Here is a 16,861-nt window from a genome sequence, read left to right as displayed (position 1 = left end):
GTAAGGGGTAGTATAGGGCATAGCTGAAGATTTCAGTAGAAATTTGGAAGAGGATGTTAGATATGTTCAAGGGCCTGAATAATTTTTAAAGAAATTAGACCTATCAGTCAAGTCCCATCGTTTTTTCTTCAGACCTAGTCCTGACCTTACATATGTCACCCATATTTGGATCCTCAGCTGACCAGGGAGCCTGTACAGCATGTTTATTCAGAATGCAGCAGTGTCCTGGCACACAACCCAGCTCCCTGTAATCACCAGGGGTGTTTCTCCTGTGGGGCGCACTAGGCTTGCCATGGCCTTTGGTGAGGGACCAGATTTGCTTCTAGCTTCAGGCTCTGTTCCCTGCCCTTTGGATCCAGGTCCCTCAGAGGGTGCCGCCAGACGCTCTGAGTACAGGGATGTGCTAGGAAGCCTGGGGACTCCTGCATCATTTCTTGATTTGCTCCTGCTTCCTAATACCTACCAGTCATACCCTCTGGAGGAGAAAATGGGCAGGAGAGAATGAGCACCTTTCTAAAGGGAAGTGACATGAGCAGCCTGTGATATTTTTTGAAGATGCAGGGTAATGGCCTTGGGTGTGAGAAGTGGGGGAACCGGATATAAAATTGAGAAGAGCACCCATGACAGTCTGACTGAATGTAACAGCCTCACTCAGCCTCTTAACTAGAGATTGTTGCTTTGGTTTCAGATTGATGATCAGCATAGTTCTCTGTTGTAATCCAGAATTGTATGACCTACTGTTGTTTTTCCAGTAATTTAAGTAGATAACCAAGATTATTGGTAAATTAGTGCATGGTATTTGGAAATGCTGTATGTTTCCTAAAGCTCTTATAATGCTGATAATGTGCTCATCTCAGAGTTTCTCTAAAAGTGCATGTGACTTGTGAAGAGGTTCACTCAGCAGTTTAACCATCTTTGTCCACTTTCAGCTGAAACACTAACAAATGTGCTGGATTTCAAAAGGGATGCTGGTCTGTGGCATGGAGTGTTAACAGTGAGTGTTGATGCTAAATGATCTAATTGTTGGAACGAGGGATTTCTAATGTTTTATATCAGTACATGACCCCAAACCCTAATTTTTACGTGATATAATTAATCCTTAGTTCTGCTGATTCACCTGACCAGTATATCTGAACTGAAATAGTGTTGTGAGCACTGGCGTTACCTTTGTCGCTTTCGGCATGGTGTAGAGCTCTGCAGTCTGGATGCGGAGTGAAGCCTGCCCTGAGCACCCATGTCTTTCACAGAGTGTCATGAACAAGATGCACGTGATCAGCATCCCGTATGCACTGATGAAGGTGAACCCGCTCTCCTGGATTCAGAAAGTGTGTTTGTATAAAGGTAAGGGAATTAGCATCATTTCTTGATTCAGCCTGCACTAAAGAAGTCTCTTTGAATTAACCTTTGGTGATTAAGAAAAAATAAAGCCAACATGCAAAACTGTAGATGTGGCCTGAGGAGCCCTGACGCCAGCATGCGCCATGACCAGCTCTGAGGCTCATCTGTGGTGGTCCTGACTCACCAGTGCTGGGCTATAAGCTGTTGTGGCCTGTGTGTACAAAGCCTGACCTGGTTGAGCAAGGCCTGGGTGTGTGTGCAAGGCTTGGTGGAGAACTGTTCAGTAACAACTCTTTTCTGCAAGGACCATAGGCCCCTAATGTTACTCTTTTAAAATTTTCCTTACAATCACATCAATTCTTAGTATTTGAGATGGTTTTAATATGAAGTTAGGGCTTTTCAAGCCACCAGCAGCAAAGCAGTTTATTCAGATGAAGCCGTCCACGAATGATGGGGCTGCCCGTGGGACCTTGCCCCGTCCTCCACCTTCAGTCAGTCACCCTTGCAGTCACTCTAGGCATTTCTGTGACTCTGCTCTGAGGTAGCTTGAAGGTGCCCTTCACTATCTTCTGAGCCTGGGCCTAGTGTCTTTGTTAAGACTGACTAATCCTGGGTACCCTCTTTACTTGTCTACCTGTGCTGACGGTACTGCCAGTTACTGAATGTGGACATGAGACGTGTGCTCTGACGTGACGTCATCAGGGCAGCCTAGAGGGAGTAGCTGTCTCTGTTTATTCTGTTTTACTGAGGAAGATTGAAGCCTGTTTCAGGGTTGGTGGCTGAGTCTATCTGCTCACAGCCCTTGTATCTGAGGCTTCTTTGGCTGCACAGTTGCATGCCTAAGCAGCTTGGGGGAGGGCTGGATGAGACAGAATATGCAGATGTGGAAAGAACAAGATAGAGCTTCTGAGAGAAATCAAAGTGGAAAATGGATCTGAGTTTATGTTTGATTTTAAGTAAAACAGGTTAGGGTAAGTTAAACTATGAATGAGACATAGCTGCAGAGTACGTGTGGCCTGAAACATAGGATGCATGTCTGTGGTCCTACGTGTGTACTGCACTGGCAGCAAGCACTGCAGGCGGGTCAGTCTGATGTGGGAGTGCCACCTTCACATTTGTGTCCCCTTGCAGCCCAGACAGCGCTGGTGAAGTCCCGTGACATGCACTGGTCTCTCCTGGCTCAGCGAGGTCAGCGGGACGTCAGCCTCAGCTCACTGCGTATGCTGATCGTGGCCGACGGAGCTAACCCATGTGAGTAACCTCCTGACCAGGGCTGGAGCCTGGTGTCCCCAGAACAGTGAAAGTGAGTGTATTGTAACTGTCTCTAACATGTCACTTCTTGTTGGTGACCCATTGTTATATCTCATGCATGTTTTTTTTGCCACTAAATTTGGAAGCGATTTAAATACAGTTGAGAGAAGGTACATGCCTAAAAGAGTCATATTTCTGCCCGGCTGGCATGACTCAGTGGTTGAGTATCGACCTGTGAAACAGGAGTTTGCAGTTTAATTCCCCGTCAGGGCATGTGCCCAGGTTGTGGGCTCGATCCCCAGTGGGGGGGGTGTTGGAGTTAGCTGATCAATGATTCCCTCTCATCATTGATGTTTCTGTCTCTCTCTCCTTCTCCCTTCTTCTCTGAGATCAATAAAAATATATTTTAAAAAAAGAGTCATATTTCTTAAGCATTGACCAGAACATAGTTACAGGTTGGGAGCCTCATGAAGCCCCTGCCCTTTGGCCTTGTATCTCGCCCCCACTGTCTCAGCCACCCTACGTCCTCCCAGTGAGAACTCCCCTAGTGTGCTGCTGCACAAACCAGACTCTGTGGGACCTGCGCGTGGCTGCTTGTTGGGGGCTGTCCAAGGCCTCCCGCAAGGTGTCTTCTGGGGAGTCTGAGTGGAATATTGCAGCACAGAGCCATTGACCAGAGTCTGGCGTATGAGCTAGTCTGCTGTCCAGTGAGGCCCTAACACCCCTGCGTTCCTGTGCTCCTGGGTACCTTGTTGCTCGGGAGATCACGTAACCTAGCACCCCAAAGCCTCTCGTTCCCTCCATCCACACCTGAGCTCGGCAGGGTCTCTACATCCTGCCTCTAAAACGCCTGGGTGCTGCTCACTTCTCTGCTGCTCCCCCGTACCCATCAGCCTTGCATTTATTCTCATGTCCCACTTTGTTTCATGCAGGGTCCATATCTTCCTGTGATGCCTTCCTCAACGTCTTCCAGTCTAGAGGCCTGAGGCCGGAGGTCATCTGTCCTTGTGCCAGTTCTCCTGAGGCACTAACGGTTGCCATCCGCAGGTAACTTAATTGCTTGTGTTTTGTAGAGACTTAATTTTTACTCTTACTCTTGAATTACCTGCGGTATCAAATGCTGTTAATTTGTTTCTGAGCAGTAGCCATCATGAAGCAGTGCCCCATCCTGTGGCAATTTCCCGAGCTGTTTGAGCACTAATAGGTGCCCCAGTGCCATCCTAGGGTAGAGGTGTACCTATGGTCTACTTTTCCTGCCTGGGTCATCTCTTGCCTGCCCTGTGGCTCTTGGTCTGCAGCTGCTCCGGCACCATCCTGGGGTAGAAGGCAATGGAGTTTTTAACTCCATTGTTAGAAAATTAGTGTCAGTTGTAGTCCTGCATCATTTATGTATGTTAATATGTCCATAAATAATGTGTGCTTTTATGTGCAAGCATTAAGTAATCCTAAATGTTAATGATAACTTAGCATTAAAATAACATCTTTATCCTTCACAAACCATGAAGTAGTCTTTGTTTCTTTGTTCTATGGTGATATCTTTTGCTTGTCAGTGTAGTTTTTCTTACTGGGAAAAATATTGACCTTTGTTTTTAGTGTTGCATTTACTGATGCTGCATGGCAAATTACTACCAAACTTGGTGGCTTAGAACAGTGACAGTCAGTTATTATATCTCTCATACTTGCTATGGTCGGGACTTTGGTGCTGCAGTTGGATGCTCTCTGGACTGGATTAGGGTTGGGGGAGCTGTAGACATGACTTCCTGTGTGCAGTCTCAGGGCCTCTTTTGCTGGTCCCTGGAGTGGACTGCTCTGGGCTTCCTCATACTGTGTCATTCTGCTTACCTGTCTGTGCCCAAGGCTCCCAGTGAGTTTCCCAAGACAAACAGGTGGAAGCTGAATTACCATTTATGTCCTCCTTTGAAAGTCACTTAGCATCACTTCCACCATCATCACAGGCCCACCAGATGAAGGGAGAAGTGTTGAGGCCCCACTCTAGAAGAAAGCATGGGGTGGAAAGATGGTGGCAACTTCAAGGATGCAGTCTGCCACATGCAGTCCTGCAGTCCTTATCCCAGTGCTGCTGTGTCAGGGTTCAAGGTTACAGTATGATTCAGAGCAGAGCCTGGGGCGCAACATCATATTGCCGGCAGGTAGGCCATAGGTCTCCTCTTTCTAGAACTCTACGCTTTGCCAGTTAATCTAGTTTTGTTTTCTAGGCCGCCTGACCTGGGAGGACCTCCTCCAAGAAAAGCTGTGCTATCAATGAACGGCCTTAGTTACGGTGTGATCAGAGTTGATACTGAAGAAAAGTTGTCAGTCCTTACTGTTCAGGACGTTGGTCAGGTGATGCCTGGAGGTAAGAGATGCACCTGAAGTGTGTCTTATCCAGTGATTGATTAACATGACAAGGAGTCATACTAGCCCCAGGCTTTATAGGAGTGATCTGGAAGCACACAAATAAAAAAATTGCTTAAAATGGGTTTTCCATGTAAATTAGGATTTTAATTTATAACATTTTCCAGGTTTTTTTGCTTTCTTTTGTATTAAGTTTAAAGTTGAGCTAAAATATAAAGGTGTGTTTATGGCTGTGAACCCAACTTCTGGTTCCAGTACTTGGGATAATGGTGACAACAGCTCACATTGCTGCCAGGCACAGCCTTCATACTTCACATATATGGAGGCATAAACCCCAGGGCCCAGGACGTCTGAATAATGATAGATTATTTCAGTAAGTCATGAAAGTATGGGTATGTTAGGAGTATGACCTTAAATTAAGGTCCACGGAAATTCCTGTAGGTTCCAGAAAGGTCATGATGAGCTATCCTGCACATGGGCCTGACTAACACCTAAATTATTAGAGGCTTCCCTGACATACCAGGCAGTGCAGCGATGAGAGGGTGATGGAACTGTCTTCCTGCTATTCTGCAGGCGAGGCCACATGGAGTGATGCTGGTGCAAAGTTTCACATAGAAAATTAAGAGCAGAGTCAGGCCCAGGAGGCCCTGGTGACAGTTGTGAGTGGGGGAACGCTCTATTGGTGCTGCTCTGCGGTTACCCCTCATTGTAGCAACCCCACAACTTTTCTATTCGAACCCTCCTCGCCATGCTGGCCCTTCTGTGGTTCACGGGCAGCTGTCCTGACCCACCCTGGTGACTTCTAGAGGCAGGCTCTCACCTTTTAGTCAGTCACCCTTATCCCAGTGCTGCTGTATCTGGGTTGCAGGGTTTGCAGGCTGCTCAGCATCCTGCTCCTTGTGTTTTCAGGTCTGCCTCCACAGGTCATCAGTGCATAAAGGGCATGTGCTGTTCAACTTGATGCCAGGGCACTCCAGAGTGAGAGCCCATAGCAAGGATGTCTGACCCTGCATGTGTGGAGAAGTTGGAACTCTTAGAACAAGACTAGAAGTTCAAATTTTATTTCTAGTTATAGAAGTAAAATACAATATGAAATGTATTTTTTCTTTTTATAATTTTACCATAAATATGGATTAATTGGTCCTTTGGTAACTTGAATATGAGGATGAAACATTTTACAAAGAACAAAGATTGGGAATCTTACATATTTTTAGTAGTTATGAGGAGAGCCCAGTAACTCTTTAAAAGATTGGTAAAATATAGTCTTAGTGATTTTTCCGAATGAAAAAATAAGGGACTTTCATAGTAATGTTCGTTTTTTACTGGTAAAACATGGACCAGGATGGACTGTATGCACAGTTTTCCCCTAGGTGTGTGAGTGTGCACAGTGCTCCCCTAGGTGGGTTCTGTTAGCCAGAACAGTTGAAGATTGATTGACTTGTCGAGGGCTGGTGGTGTTTGCTTTTAGCAGATGTACAACTTCCACTGTGTTAATCCTACTGGGTTTGCATTGACCATGATGTGCAGTGGATTTTGTCCTTTTGTGCCTTTTTGTAATTTAAATTGGGGTGTCTGTCATCACATGAGTGTCTGAGTGTGAGCTGAGGGCTACCTGCACAGCAAGATACATGAATGCCACCTCCTTTAGTGAATGTCTTCAACATTCTCTCTGCTGAGGCTTTGACTGATTTGTGCACAAATGGAATTAAATGACCGGGCCTTGCTCACATCTTTGAAGATGAGAATACTTTGGAAAAACACTCAAGAAGGGCCGAAGGAAGAACAAGGCCCAGGCTATTTAATTCATACTGAGTGACCGGGTTTTGTTTGATGGACCACTCCATGTTCTGGTGTGTATTTTGCTCTGTTGTTGGAGGCTGTTCCTGGATGCTTGCTCTGTGGCAGGGCTGAGGGCCTGGGCTGCAGTGACCATACAAGCAAGGTCCCCTGTGCAGGGGGGCAGACACCAGGCAGGAGCATCAGGAAGGTGTGCTGCTTAGTGAAAACAGAAAAGGAGTGATCAGGCTGGGGCCTTCGTGACAGGATGAGACCAGGTACAAGTGGGGTCCGTCAGGCTTTGGAGCAGGAGCGAGCCTCTGAGCAAATGTGCGAGATGGTGCCTTTGGCAGCCAGGTCAGCCGACATCTCATGTGGGTGCGGGAGAGTCTTGCAGAGCCTGTGAGTCTGCTTATCACAGGGAGATCGTGCTGAACTGTTCCATCGCCTCACCTTGGTGTGTATTAAATGTAAAGTCACGAGCAAATAGAATGTCTGTGACATCTGTCAGAAAGCTTGTTGTAAGAACATACTACATGTGTAATATTTTGTTTCCATAGCTATAGACATGATAGAAATATATCCTTGTGAATGATCAATGTATTTATGCTTTTGAGGTTGTTATTTTTTTCTTTTTATAGCTAGTATATGTGTTGTGAAGATGGATGGTGCCCCGTATCTTTGTAAAACCGATGAGGTTGGAGAAATATGTGTTGACTCCAATGCTACAGGCACAGCGTATTATGGACTACTTGGGATCACAAAGAATGTCTTTGAGGTTTGTACTTATGTTGAAGTTAAGTTCTGAGAGCATCCATGGGGCACAGTGGGTGGTGGTCCGACCTCCTTGGCACCTGCTCTGCTGAATTAGCTCAGGGGAGTTGAGGCTGCCCAGGCAAGCCAATGCTCTGTATGCTAGAGTTGTTGGGGTGTCTGGAGAGCCCAATGAGTGCCCACTTTTCTGGGCCAGGCACTGGGAGCAGTGGGAGGAGAGTTACCAAGTAACATGATAAAGCAGGAACAAAGCCTGTGGGGGTCATGCTGTGCACAGGGGCCAGAGGAGGATCTCCTCAGCCAGCAGAGACTCTGGTCCTGGGGTAGCCTCTTTCCCTCCGTAAACATGGGTGACAGCCCTATCTGAGGAACCACACCCTGGCTGTCAGGCAGTGTGAGTGCTGAGCTCTCCCACCTGCCTGCTGACCCCTGGCCGGTTGGTTGATTATCTGTGGACCATAGTCTGACCGTTCCCCTCTCTGCTCTGTGCAGACTGTCCCGGTCACTGCAGGAGGAGCACCCATCTCGGACAGGCCTTTCACCAGGACTGGGCTGCTGGGCTTCATCGGCCCTGTGAGTAATCCCGCCACCAGGACCAGGGTCCTTCTTGTGCTCACCTCTCAGGAGGGTATGCTGCCAATATATAGTGGGCATCTAGAGTGTACACAGGACACTCTAGATGCCCACTACATCAACCCAAAACATCACTGGTGCCAAGTTTGGGAACCCTGCCGATGTCCTATAGCACTCAGAATTCTTTACAAACTTCACCCACAACTGTATTTCTATCTCTGACCTTTCTCCTGCCAACTCTGTCCCTGCATGCCCTTTTGCCCCAACCTGAACCCACTGGTCTGTAGGGCCCCTTCATCCCACAGTTGCCTTGCCCCGAGTTTCACCTGTCATCATGTAAGGGACATGGTGCTCCCATCTCCTTGTAGCAGGGACTGACTCACAGGACCGGCTTGTGTGTCCTGAGTCCTGACCAGCTTCCTTGCCTTCAGGATAACCTGGTCTTCATTGTGGGCAAGCTGGATGGGCTGATGGTGGTCGGAGTTCGCAGACACAATGCGGATGACATCGTGGCCACTGCGCTGGCGGTGGAGCCCATGAAGTTTGTCTACAGAGGCAGGTGATGCGCTGCGGGTCCCTATGTTATGGCTTTAGATCCTTTTTCCACTTAAGGTTGGAGAAGTCTGTTTGCAGTGGAAAAAAGCCCAATGACTTGAACAAACCAACCTAAAAATTCCTGTTTATTAGAGAAACCTCAGAAAGAAAAGGATGGCACTTGCAGCATGGACAGCAGAGTTAGTGTCCTCGCTGTCCCCAGAGCTCACGCTGTCCTTTAAAACAATGTGATCTGAATGTATAACTGGCACAGGGACCAGCCCCAACACCACAGAGGGAGCCATGTGCATGACCTCACAGGTGTACATTGGAACAGCCAATACCATGTTCTGTGCAGCCAGCAGAGGCCAGTTCCTTTTCTCCTAAGGTTTAGCAAGACATTCAGAAACCCTGCCTTGCTCCTGGGATAGAATCAGTCCAACTTTCTGAATGTGTTAGGCAAGACTTTAAAGATTCTCATCTCCATTGAGCAAATGAATGGGCCTCTGGCCTAGCCCCAGTGGCTGGGGGCAAGGAGGGGAAGCCCTGTCCAGCTCCTGAGCACCTTGTCCTGGAGGAAGCAGCCCCTTCTCCTAGTTGATCCACTCAGCATGCTGTATTTAAAATTTTTATTTTTCTCAGGAAGTGCTTTTATTATTCAAACTAGGGTGCCTGCCTGTGAACCTGGTCAGATCCTGCCTTTAAATATACCTTAAAGAAATCATTAGCGAATTCTGCCAAATGGTGGGTCAGCATGGGCTGCTGGCCTTCCCCCAGGAAAAGATGATGGGTGTGGGATAACTGCCCAGGAGAGACCAGCAGGGCAGTCCTGTAGGTGCATGCAGCCTAGACTGTCCCAGAACATCACTGCCTGTCCTCACAGTGGAAACCAGGGATACTGCTGGTACAGGTGTTCATGGGGTAACATCAGGGTAGCCCATACCTCTCCTAGGGTGGATTATAGAGACTGACTCCTTGCATGGCCACCAGAACCTGATGGTGCCTAGAAGTAAAGTCCCCGTTCTGAGCAGGTACCCTGGATGATAGGCTGGGGTTGTCGGGTGATTGCTCTGCAGGTAGTCAGCATAGTCTGCCTGTCCCCATCAGGGAAGAGCTTGAGGACCACAACCATTTTGAAATAGAACTATAACTGATTGAATGTGTGTGCCACTGGGATATTAATAACATGAAATGAGATCAAGAAACCATAACAGTTTACACAAAGAACATAATAGATGGAATAAATAGTAGGATAGATGCAGCTAGAGAAAGAATTGATAAGCTGGAAAGTCAAATTGAGGAACTACTCTAGAGGTAAAGAAATAGAAAGTTTTAAAGAAAAATTAACAGAGATGGGGAGAAGAAAAGAAGAAGGGCTGGCAATCTAGGTATCACACTTGGGAGAGGAAGAGGGAGTGATTGCAAAGCAGGAGGCTGGAGTGCTTTCGACTTGAGTAGGGCCCATATGGCTGATTTGGCAATGTCTCCCCAGCTGATACAGAACCAGGCAGAGAGTACTAGGGCTGGTATAAGAGAACGACAGTGCAGTAATATTTTTTAAATTTTTAAAAGGAACTTTTAGCCTGGATTTTGTATTTATCCAAATTGTCACTTAATTGTGCAGTTGGAATAAAAATATTCATGGGTCTATAAATTTTAGAAGTTTGGTTACCAAAAGATCCTTTTTGTGAAAATACTCTCAGATGAGGTACTAAGAAATACTCAGGAAATGCTACAAGATGTATGAAAGTAGGGAAAATTTGCCCTGGCTGGTATGGCTCAGTTGGTTGGAGCATTGTCCCATGCACAAAAGGTGGCAGGTTCGATTCCTGATCAGGGCACATACCCAGGTTGTGGGTTTAATCCCTGGTCAGGGCACGTGCAGGAGGAAACCAATTGATGTTTCTCACATCAATGTTTCTCCCTTTCTCTTCCCCCACTTCCTCTCTCTAAAATCAATAAAAAAAAGGAAGTAGGGAAAATTTAATACTGGGTAAAGTTAGTTGTATAAAAAACCATGTGTGTATGTATGTGTGCACACACGCACACGTACACATATGCACACTAGTCAAAGGAAAGAATGAAGTTATGTCCATAAAGGCCCAAAATTAGAACCTTAGTCATGCATGGTGGTTTGATGGGGAAACCAGCACCTTGCCTTTTAGGAAAAAGGTATATAATCTCAAGTTTAAAAGAAGAAAAAGGCGACACAGAAAACATGTTGAAATTCTTAAAGTAAGATGGGAGAAACAGGTCCAGTAAACACAAGCAGATTAATTCAGTGAGAGATAGATTTCATCTGCTGGATGAAAAATGTAACTCATAGAACTTATAGACAAAGGTTTTTGCACAAAGAATGTGTCATGTTATTAACATCACAATTAAGGAAAAACACCTGGTGGTTTTGATTTGTACCAGAGTCCTCCCTGTTTTGGTGAATTTTCAGTCATATTTGAGGAAATTAGTGACTGGTTACTTTTTAAATTCTCAACAAGATTAGAGACTGGCTATTTTTTAAAGCCCATTGTTCAGTTGATTCTAAACTAGCACTTCTGCATCATCCTTTCAAGAGAGAAGAGGTGTCTGCATCCCTTCTGGCATCCCTTGCTGGGTGGTCATTTCTGCCCTTGTCCTCCCCCAGAATCGCTGTGTTCTCCGTGAGGGTGCTGCATGACGACCGGATTGTGCTCGTGGCCGAGCAGCGGCCGGATGCTTCCGAGGAGGACAGCTTTCAGTGGATGAGCCGCGTGCTACAGGTGGGCGCGGAGGCACACTCCTTCTGCCTGTCTGTTGGTGTGTGGTTCAAGGCGAGTCCACCTGTCCTAGCATTCCCCATTTCATTCTTTCAGAGTAGGCGGTGAGTCCCTCCTCCCGCTCTGTGCTTGCAATACCTTCGCATTTCTGTAACCATGCTGAGCAGGCCAGATGTGGAATTGCACCACACTTACTCGTGGGAATGACTTGTTTGAGACTCATGGCTTCCAGGATCCCTTCCTCACTCTGTGCTGCCTGGCACACAGTAGGCACTACGTAAACACACAATTTGTGAGGAGGAGGAAATAGCATTTGAAACTGAAATCTGTACAAGGGTTACTGTGTCTTTATTATCTAATAGCAGCACCATGAAGCTGCTGTCAACCCGAATGGTTTTAAATGAAAATACCGCCTAGATTTGGAGTGAGCTGACCCCCAGGGTCTAGGTGTGCAGATGACGTCATCTCATGTTTCTTGGTAACTGAGGTCTGCCTGGTCTTGGCACGATGGCTGAAATAGCCACATCCAGTGTAACAGCTCTTTCTTAGGGAGTTTTTGTTTATATAGGAGAGAGAGGGTATGTACTGCTGGTGTTGTGCGGGTCAGGAATTAATAAATGCCACCAGCAAGAAGCATCCTGTGCTGTAGGAAGTGAGAAGAGCCCAGGAAAGGCCAGGGGAAGGAAATAGTTTTAAACTGGGCCTGGAAACGTGAAAATGGGTTTGCTTCTCTTTATTTTCACCTCTTGATGTAGAGCAGTGGTTCTCAACCTTCCTAATGCCTCGACCCTTTAATACAGTTCCTCATGTTGTGGTGACCCCCAACCATAAAATTATTTTCGTTGCTACTTCATAACTGTAATTTTGCTACTGCTATGAATCGTAATGTAAATATCTGATATGCAGGATGTATTTAGGCGACCCCTGTGAAAGGGTCGTTCGACCCCCAAAGGGTCGCGACCCACAGATTGAGAACCGCTGATATAGAGCAAAATATATTAACTTTAAAAACTAGAGGAAGCAAGTGGAAGAACATTAGTCAGCCATCACCCAGAGAAAACCACTGTGAATACCTTGATGTCTACCCTCCATACTTGTTTTACTGCATACACCCTAGAAATATGAGTTGATATATGATCCCTAAAATTTTAAGATTCATAAAAATCTATGGTAATTCATTTTAATTTTAAGGGTTTACACTATATTGTTTTATAGATGTCCTCTAACTTAACAAGTTCCTTATTGTTGGGCATTTAGGTTAAATTGCCAGTTTTCAATGTTCTAAAGGAAAGTTCTTAAAACTAAAATCTTTGTGTATGCTCTAAATGTTTGACTTAATTTTCCTAAAAGTGCTGTTACCTGGTTCAAGGTTGTGCTGATTAAAAAAAAAAATGCACACTACCAGATTACAGGTCTAGTATTTTGACAGGCAGGAAAGAATGTGGCTCAGAGGTACATGGTATTAGGGAGCTGTAAATCCAGAACTATTTGATGGAACAGGGAGTTTTGGGAACTGTTGATTGGATTCAGATTGTAGAGAACCTTGAACACCAGTCTAAGAAATGCACCATTTGTCAACAGTGGGAAACATGGAAAGTTAAAGTTAGTAGCATGACATAGGGAAACCAGTCTGGAGGATTAGTGTAGTGTGTTTTGAGGAGTGGCGGGACTGGCAGAGGGAGAAAGTATAACAAGGGTAATTTAATAGCTCAGGCAAGAGATGGAAAGGCCCTACCATTTGAACTTTTCTGTCTGCACAAGACTTGTAAATAAACATTGTGTACAAAATTTCTAAACAAACAAAATATATGATATATACATATATTGTAGTTTTCAGTACAGGTCTTTTACCTCCTTGGCTTAATTTATTTCTAGGTATCTTATTCTTTTTGATACAATTGTAAATGGGATTGTTTCTTAATTTCTCTTTTTGATAGTTCATTATTAGTGTATAGAGATGCAACAGATTTTTGTATATCACTTTTGTATCCTGAATATGTTTACTGAATGTGTTTAATATTTCTAATTCTTTTTTGGTGGAGTCTTTAGTATTTACTGTATATAATATAATGGCATCTTTAAATAGAGACAATTTTATTTTTTTAAAAAATATATATTTTATTGATATTTTACAGAAAGGAATGGAGAGGGATAGAGTTAGAAATATCGATGAGACAGAAACATCGATCAGCTGCCTCCTGCACACCCCCCTACTGGGGATGTGCCCCCAACCAAGGTACATGCCCTTGACCAGAATCGAACCTGGGGCCCTTCAGTCCGCAGGCTGACGCTCCATCGACTAAGCCAAACCAGTTAGGGTGACAATTTTACTTCTTGCTTTCCAATTTGGATGTCTTTTATTTCTTTTTTTCTCTTCCTTTTCTTGCCCAATTGCTCGGACTAAGTCTTCTAGTACTAGGTTTAATAACAAGCATAGGTATCCTTGTCTTGTTTCTTTTCTTAGAAGAAAAGCTTTCAGCTTTTCACTGTTGAATATGGTGTTAGCAATGGGCTTGCCATGTATGGCTTTTATTTTGTTGAGGCACGTTCTCTCTATTCCCACTTTGTTGAGTTTTATCATAACAGTAACAGCTGATGTAAATAGATATCTAGTCACAATTCTGATTTACCTGATTAATGTTTTGTTTGTTTGTTGGTCTCAGGATCAAAATGGGGTTAAAAAAAATTGTACTTGGAAGGGACAGGTCTTTAAGTCTTTTTTTATCTTTAGACTCCTCCTCTGTCATCATTTTCTTGCAATTTGTTTATTGACAAAAACAGGTTGTTTGTCCAGTATGTTCGCTAGCCTGACTTCTGATGACTGCACCTCTGCAGTATCATTTAATGTGCTCCTCTGTCCTATCATTCCTACATGTTGATATTAGATCTAACAGTTTGACCATGCTCAGATTTGGTTTTCTGACAATGATCCTTCATAGAAGGTGGTACATGATGCCTGGTTGTTTAGCACTCCTGTACCCAGTGATGTGTTAGGACTTCACAGTGGTGCTTCTTTGATGCTGTTATTCCTTCTTCATCGTTCACAGGAGCAGCGGTAGAAGTTTCTTCTAGAAAGAGTGCTGTCCTGTTGAATTCCCTGGGGACTTGGAGGGCAGGCCATGCAGGAAAACAAGATCAGGGATTGATTTCAGAGGAATGAGCTGGTTTCCTAGAAAAGTAAAAGTGACCACTGGGTTTTATTTTATTTGTTTCATTGTGAACTAATGGATTTAAACATACTGGATTGTTTCAGATTATTATAGTTATTTTATTTTTCAGTGGTCAGTCGGGGCCTCTTCAAGTTGGCTTGTGAGGCCTTTTGTAACACCCCTGCGCCTTGAGGCCAGACTAGAGAGCAGAAGGCTCCGCTGCCTGGAGAGGTGGCGCCTTTCCTGTCATATACCTGTCGGGGCTGGGACCCCAGCTGCCTTCCAGGGGAAATGGAATTTGGGACCACCATCTGGGCACTTGATGTTACTGGCTTAGTCACTGTTTCTGGGCTTTTTTCAGTGGACAGAGTAGGAAATGATGTCTCTTTGTCTGCAAGATTACCTACATCATGAGTTTATGTTGCTAGTTTTAACTCCGATTCAAGATTGAAGAATTTTTATTTAACTTATGATCTCCTTTCTCCCACACTAAATGACTCAAACAGAATCCTCCTTCACCTTAGGCCACTCCACCCACCCTGTAGTCACAGAACCACAGCCTGTGCACTGCCTCTAAAACAGATTTTTGAGAGCAGTTGAAGTTGTTTTTCAATTCTTTTTGCCCACAGGACATATCCACTTGGGGGAGACTAATCAAGTCACCGTGTTTAAAGTCACTTTAAATAGACACTCTCTATGGGGCTGTGCCACCAACCTGATTCTAGTTTGCTTGAGTTCATTTGTTTTGTTTTACTTTCAGTTGTTTTAAGTGTTTTGTATATAAAAGATATGTGGTTCCAAAGTAAAATCTGAAAGCAAAGTATATTCAGAGGAGTTCAGCTTCTGCCCTTGCTTGTTCACTCCTCCCACAGGAGGTCATTTAACATGTCTTTTGGCCTGTAAGTGGTTACAGGCTTATGGACATGTATATAGACACATTGTGTGTATGTATGTGTGCGTGTGTGTGCAAGTGTTAAATGATAGAAAGTGTACATGCATCCATCTTGTTTTCTCATTTAACAAAATGTTCTGATGTCACTCTGTCTTCTTGACCTTTGGGTTGTAAAGTCCTCACCCAGTGCAGTGCCCAGCCTTTATCTTCCTAGCCACCTTCCGTTGGTCAGCATGTGCTCCGACATCACTATGCAGTGTGTCGGGTCTCAGAAGTCCTTCCTGTCCTGTATCCTCCCTTCCAGGCCATTGACAGCATCCACCAGGTGGGCGTGTACTGTCTGGCCCTGGTTCCTGCCAACACCTTGCCCAAGGCTCCTCTCGGAGGGGTTCACGTCTCTGAAGCCAAGCAGCGCTTTCTGGAGGGGATGCTGCACCCGTGCAATGTGCTAATGTGCCCGCACACCTGTGTCACCAACCTTCCCAAACCTCGCCAGAAACAGCCAGGTTAGTTGTGCATAACAGCTTTAAAATGGGTGGCAGCCATAATCATGGTTAAACGGTGCAACCAGGGTTAAGAGCCAGAGTGGCATACCAGGCCAGTCACCAGCTCCTTCCTCCTTGGAACTGAGTTATATAGGACAACACTTTACTACGTCACCAGTATGTGGCTTCCTCCAGTCCATCTCAGTGGCTAAATTCAAGCCTGGCTTCTTAGGTTTGAATGGTGAGGCAGTGGCTCCCAGGGAGTAGAAATCCTGCCCAAGAGCAGACTTGGAGCTCAGAGGCTTAAAAAGCCTATTTCAGTCACTGCAGTGCTCATGATGGGCAGCCACACCAAGCCAGGACAGGGGCATGCCTGCTCCTCCCCTCAACCTGTGACTCACCACAGCCACAGGTTCATGAGACCTGGGAGGTCTCCACAAATATTCACTTTTCCTTCCCTGGTTTAGCTATGATATACAGTACTGCATTCTTTTGGTTATGTAAATTTTTAATAAATGCTGACTTTTCTTTTTATTATTATTGAAAAAAAAATATCATTAAATAAAATATACTTAATCAGGAAGGTGTAATTTCCTGATTTATACATAAAATACAGTAAAACAATGAAGTAATTAAGAGTTTAGCTATGGCTGAGGTCAAATCATATCCCCCAGATATGTGCCATATTGTAAATTTCTCAATCTGGCATTGCTTATATTTAAAGAGAGATTCTATTCTATTTGTCATTTAGCATAAACCTTGTAGCTGGTTTCCTGAACATCTATATCATAGTGAAGAGTTGAATACCTAAATCAAATAAAGAGTGTGACATGTCAGTACAAGTCATCAGCATCTTCCTGTTTTCTAGAGGTTGGACCAGCTTCCATGATTGTTGGGAATCTGGTTGCTGGGAAAAGAATTGCGCAGGCCTCCGGGCGGGAGCTGGCCCACCTGGAAGACAGCGACCAGGCCAGGAAGGTA

At 45.0% G+C, this 16,861-nt stretch overlaps 1 protein-coding gene across 19 annotated transcripts in view; it reads left to right on the top strand.

The window, feature by feature from the left end:
• Positions 1–16,861, top strand: part of DIP2A (disco interacting protein 2 homolog A) — an 82,239-nt gene that overhangs the window by 48,183 nt on the left and 17,195 nt on the right. For 18 of the 19 annotated variants that reach the window (XR_004973949.1, XR_004973950.1, XR_004973951.1 and 15 more), the window contains 11 exons: positions 930–994; positions 1,248–1,341; positions 2,470–2,589; positions 3,522–3,636; positions 4,806–4,945; positions 7,362–7,498; positions 7,987–8,067; positions 8,499–8,626; positions 11,243–11,357; positions 15,700–15,901; positions 16,749–16,858. Coding sequence is in view for 16 of the 19 variants with exons in the window: in XM_036348669.1 (XP_036204562.1) it covers positions 930–994; positions 1,248–1,341; positions 2,470–2,589; positions 3,522–3,636; positions 4,806–4,945; positions 7,362–7,498; positions 7,987–8,067; positions 8,499–8,626; positions 11,243–11,357; positions 15,700–15,901; positions 16,749–16,858 (1,307 nt within the window). In the remaining 3 variants the exon portion in view is untranslated. The remainder of the gene's footprint in view (positions 1–929; positions 995–1,247; positions 1,342–2,469; positions 2,590–3,521; positions 3,637–4,805; positions 4,946–7,361; positions 7,499–7,986; positions 8,068–8,498; positions 8,627–11,242; positions 11,358–15,699; positions 15,902–16,748; positions 16,859–16,861) is intronic. The other variant, XM_036348668.1, reaches the window with a different exon arrangement.

This window comes from Myotis myotis, unplaced genomic scaffold (genome assembly GCF_014108235.1).
Source record: "Myotis myotis isolate mMyoMyo1 unplaced genomic scaffold, mMyoMyo1.p scaffold_m19_p_2, whole genome shotgun sequence".
NCBI classification, from domain to species: domain Eukaryota; kingdom Metazoa; phylum Chordata; class Mammalia; order Chiroptera; family Vespertilionidae; genus Myotis; species Myotis myotis.
Note: the sequence above shows the minus strand (reverse complement) of the source record. Positions and strands in the feature narration are given on the sequence as shown.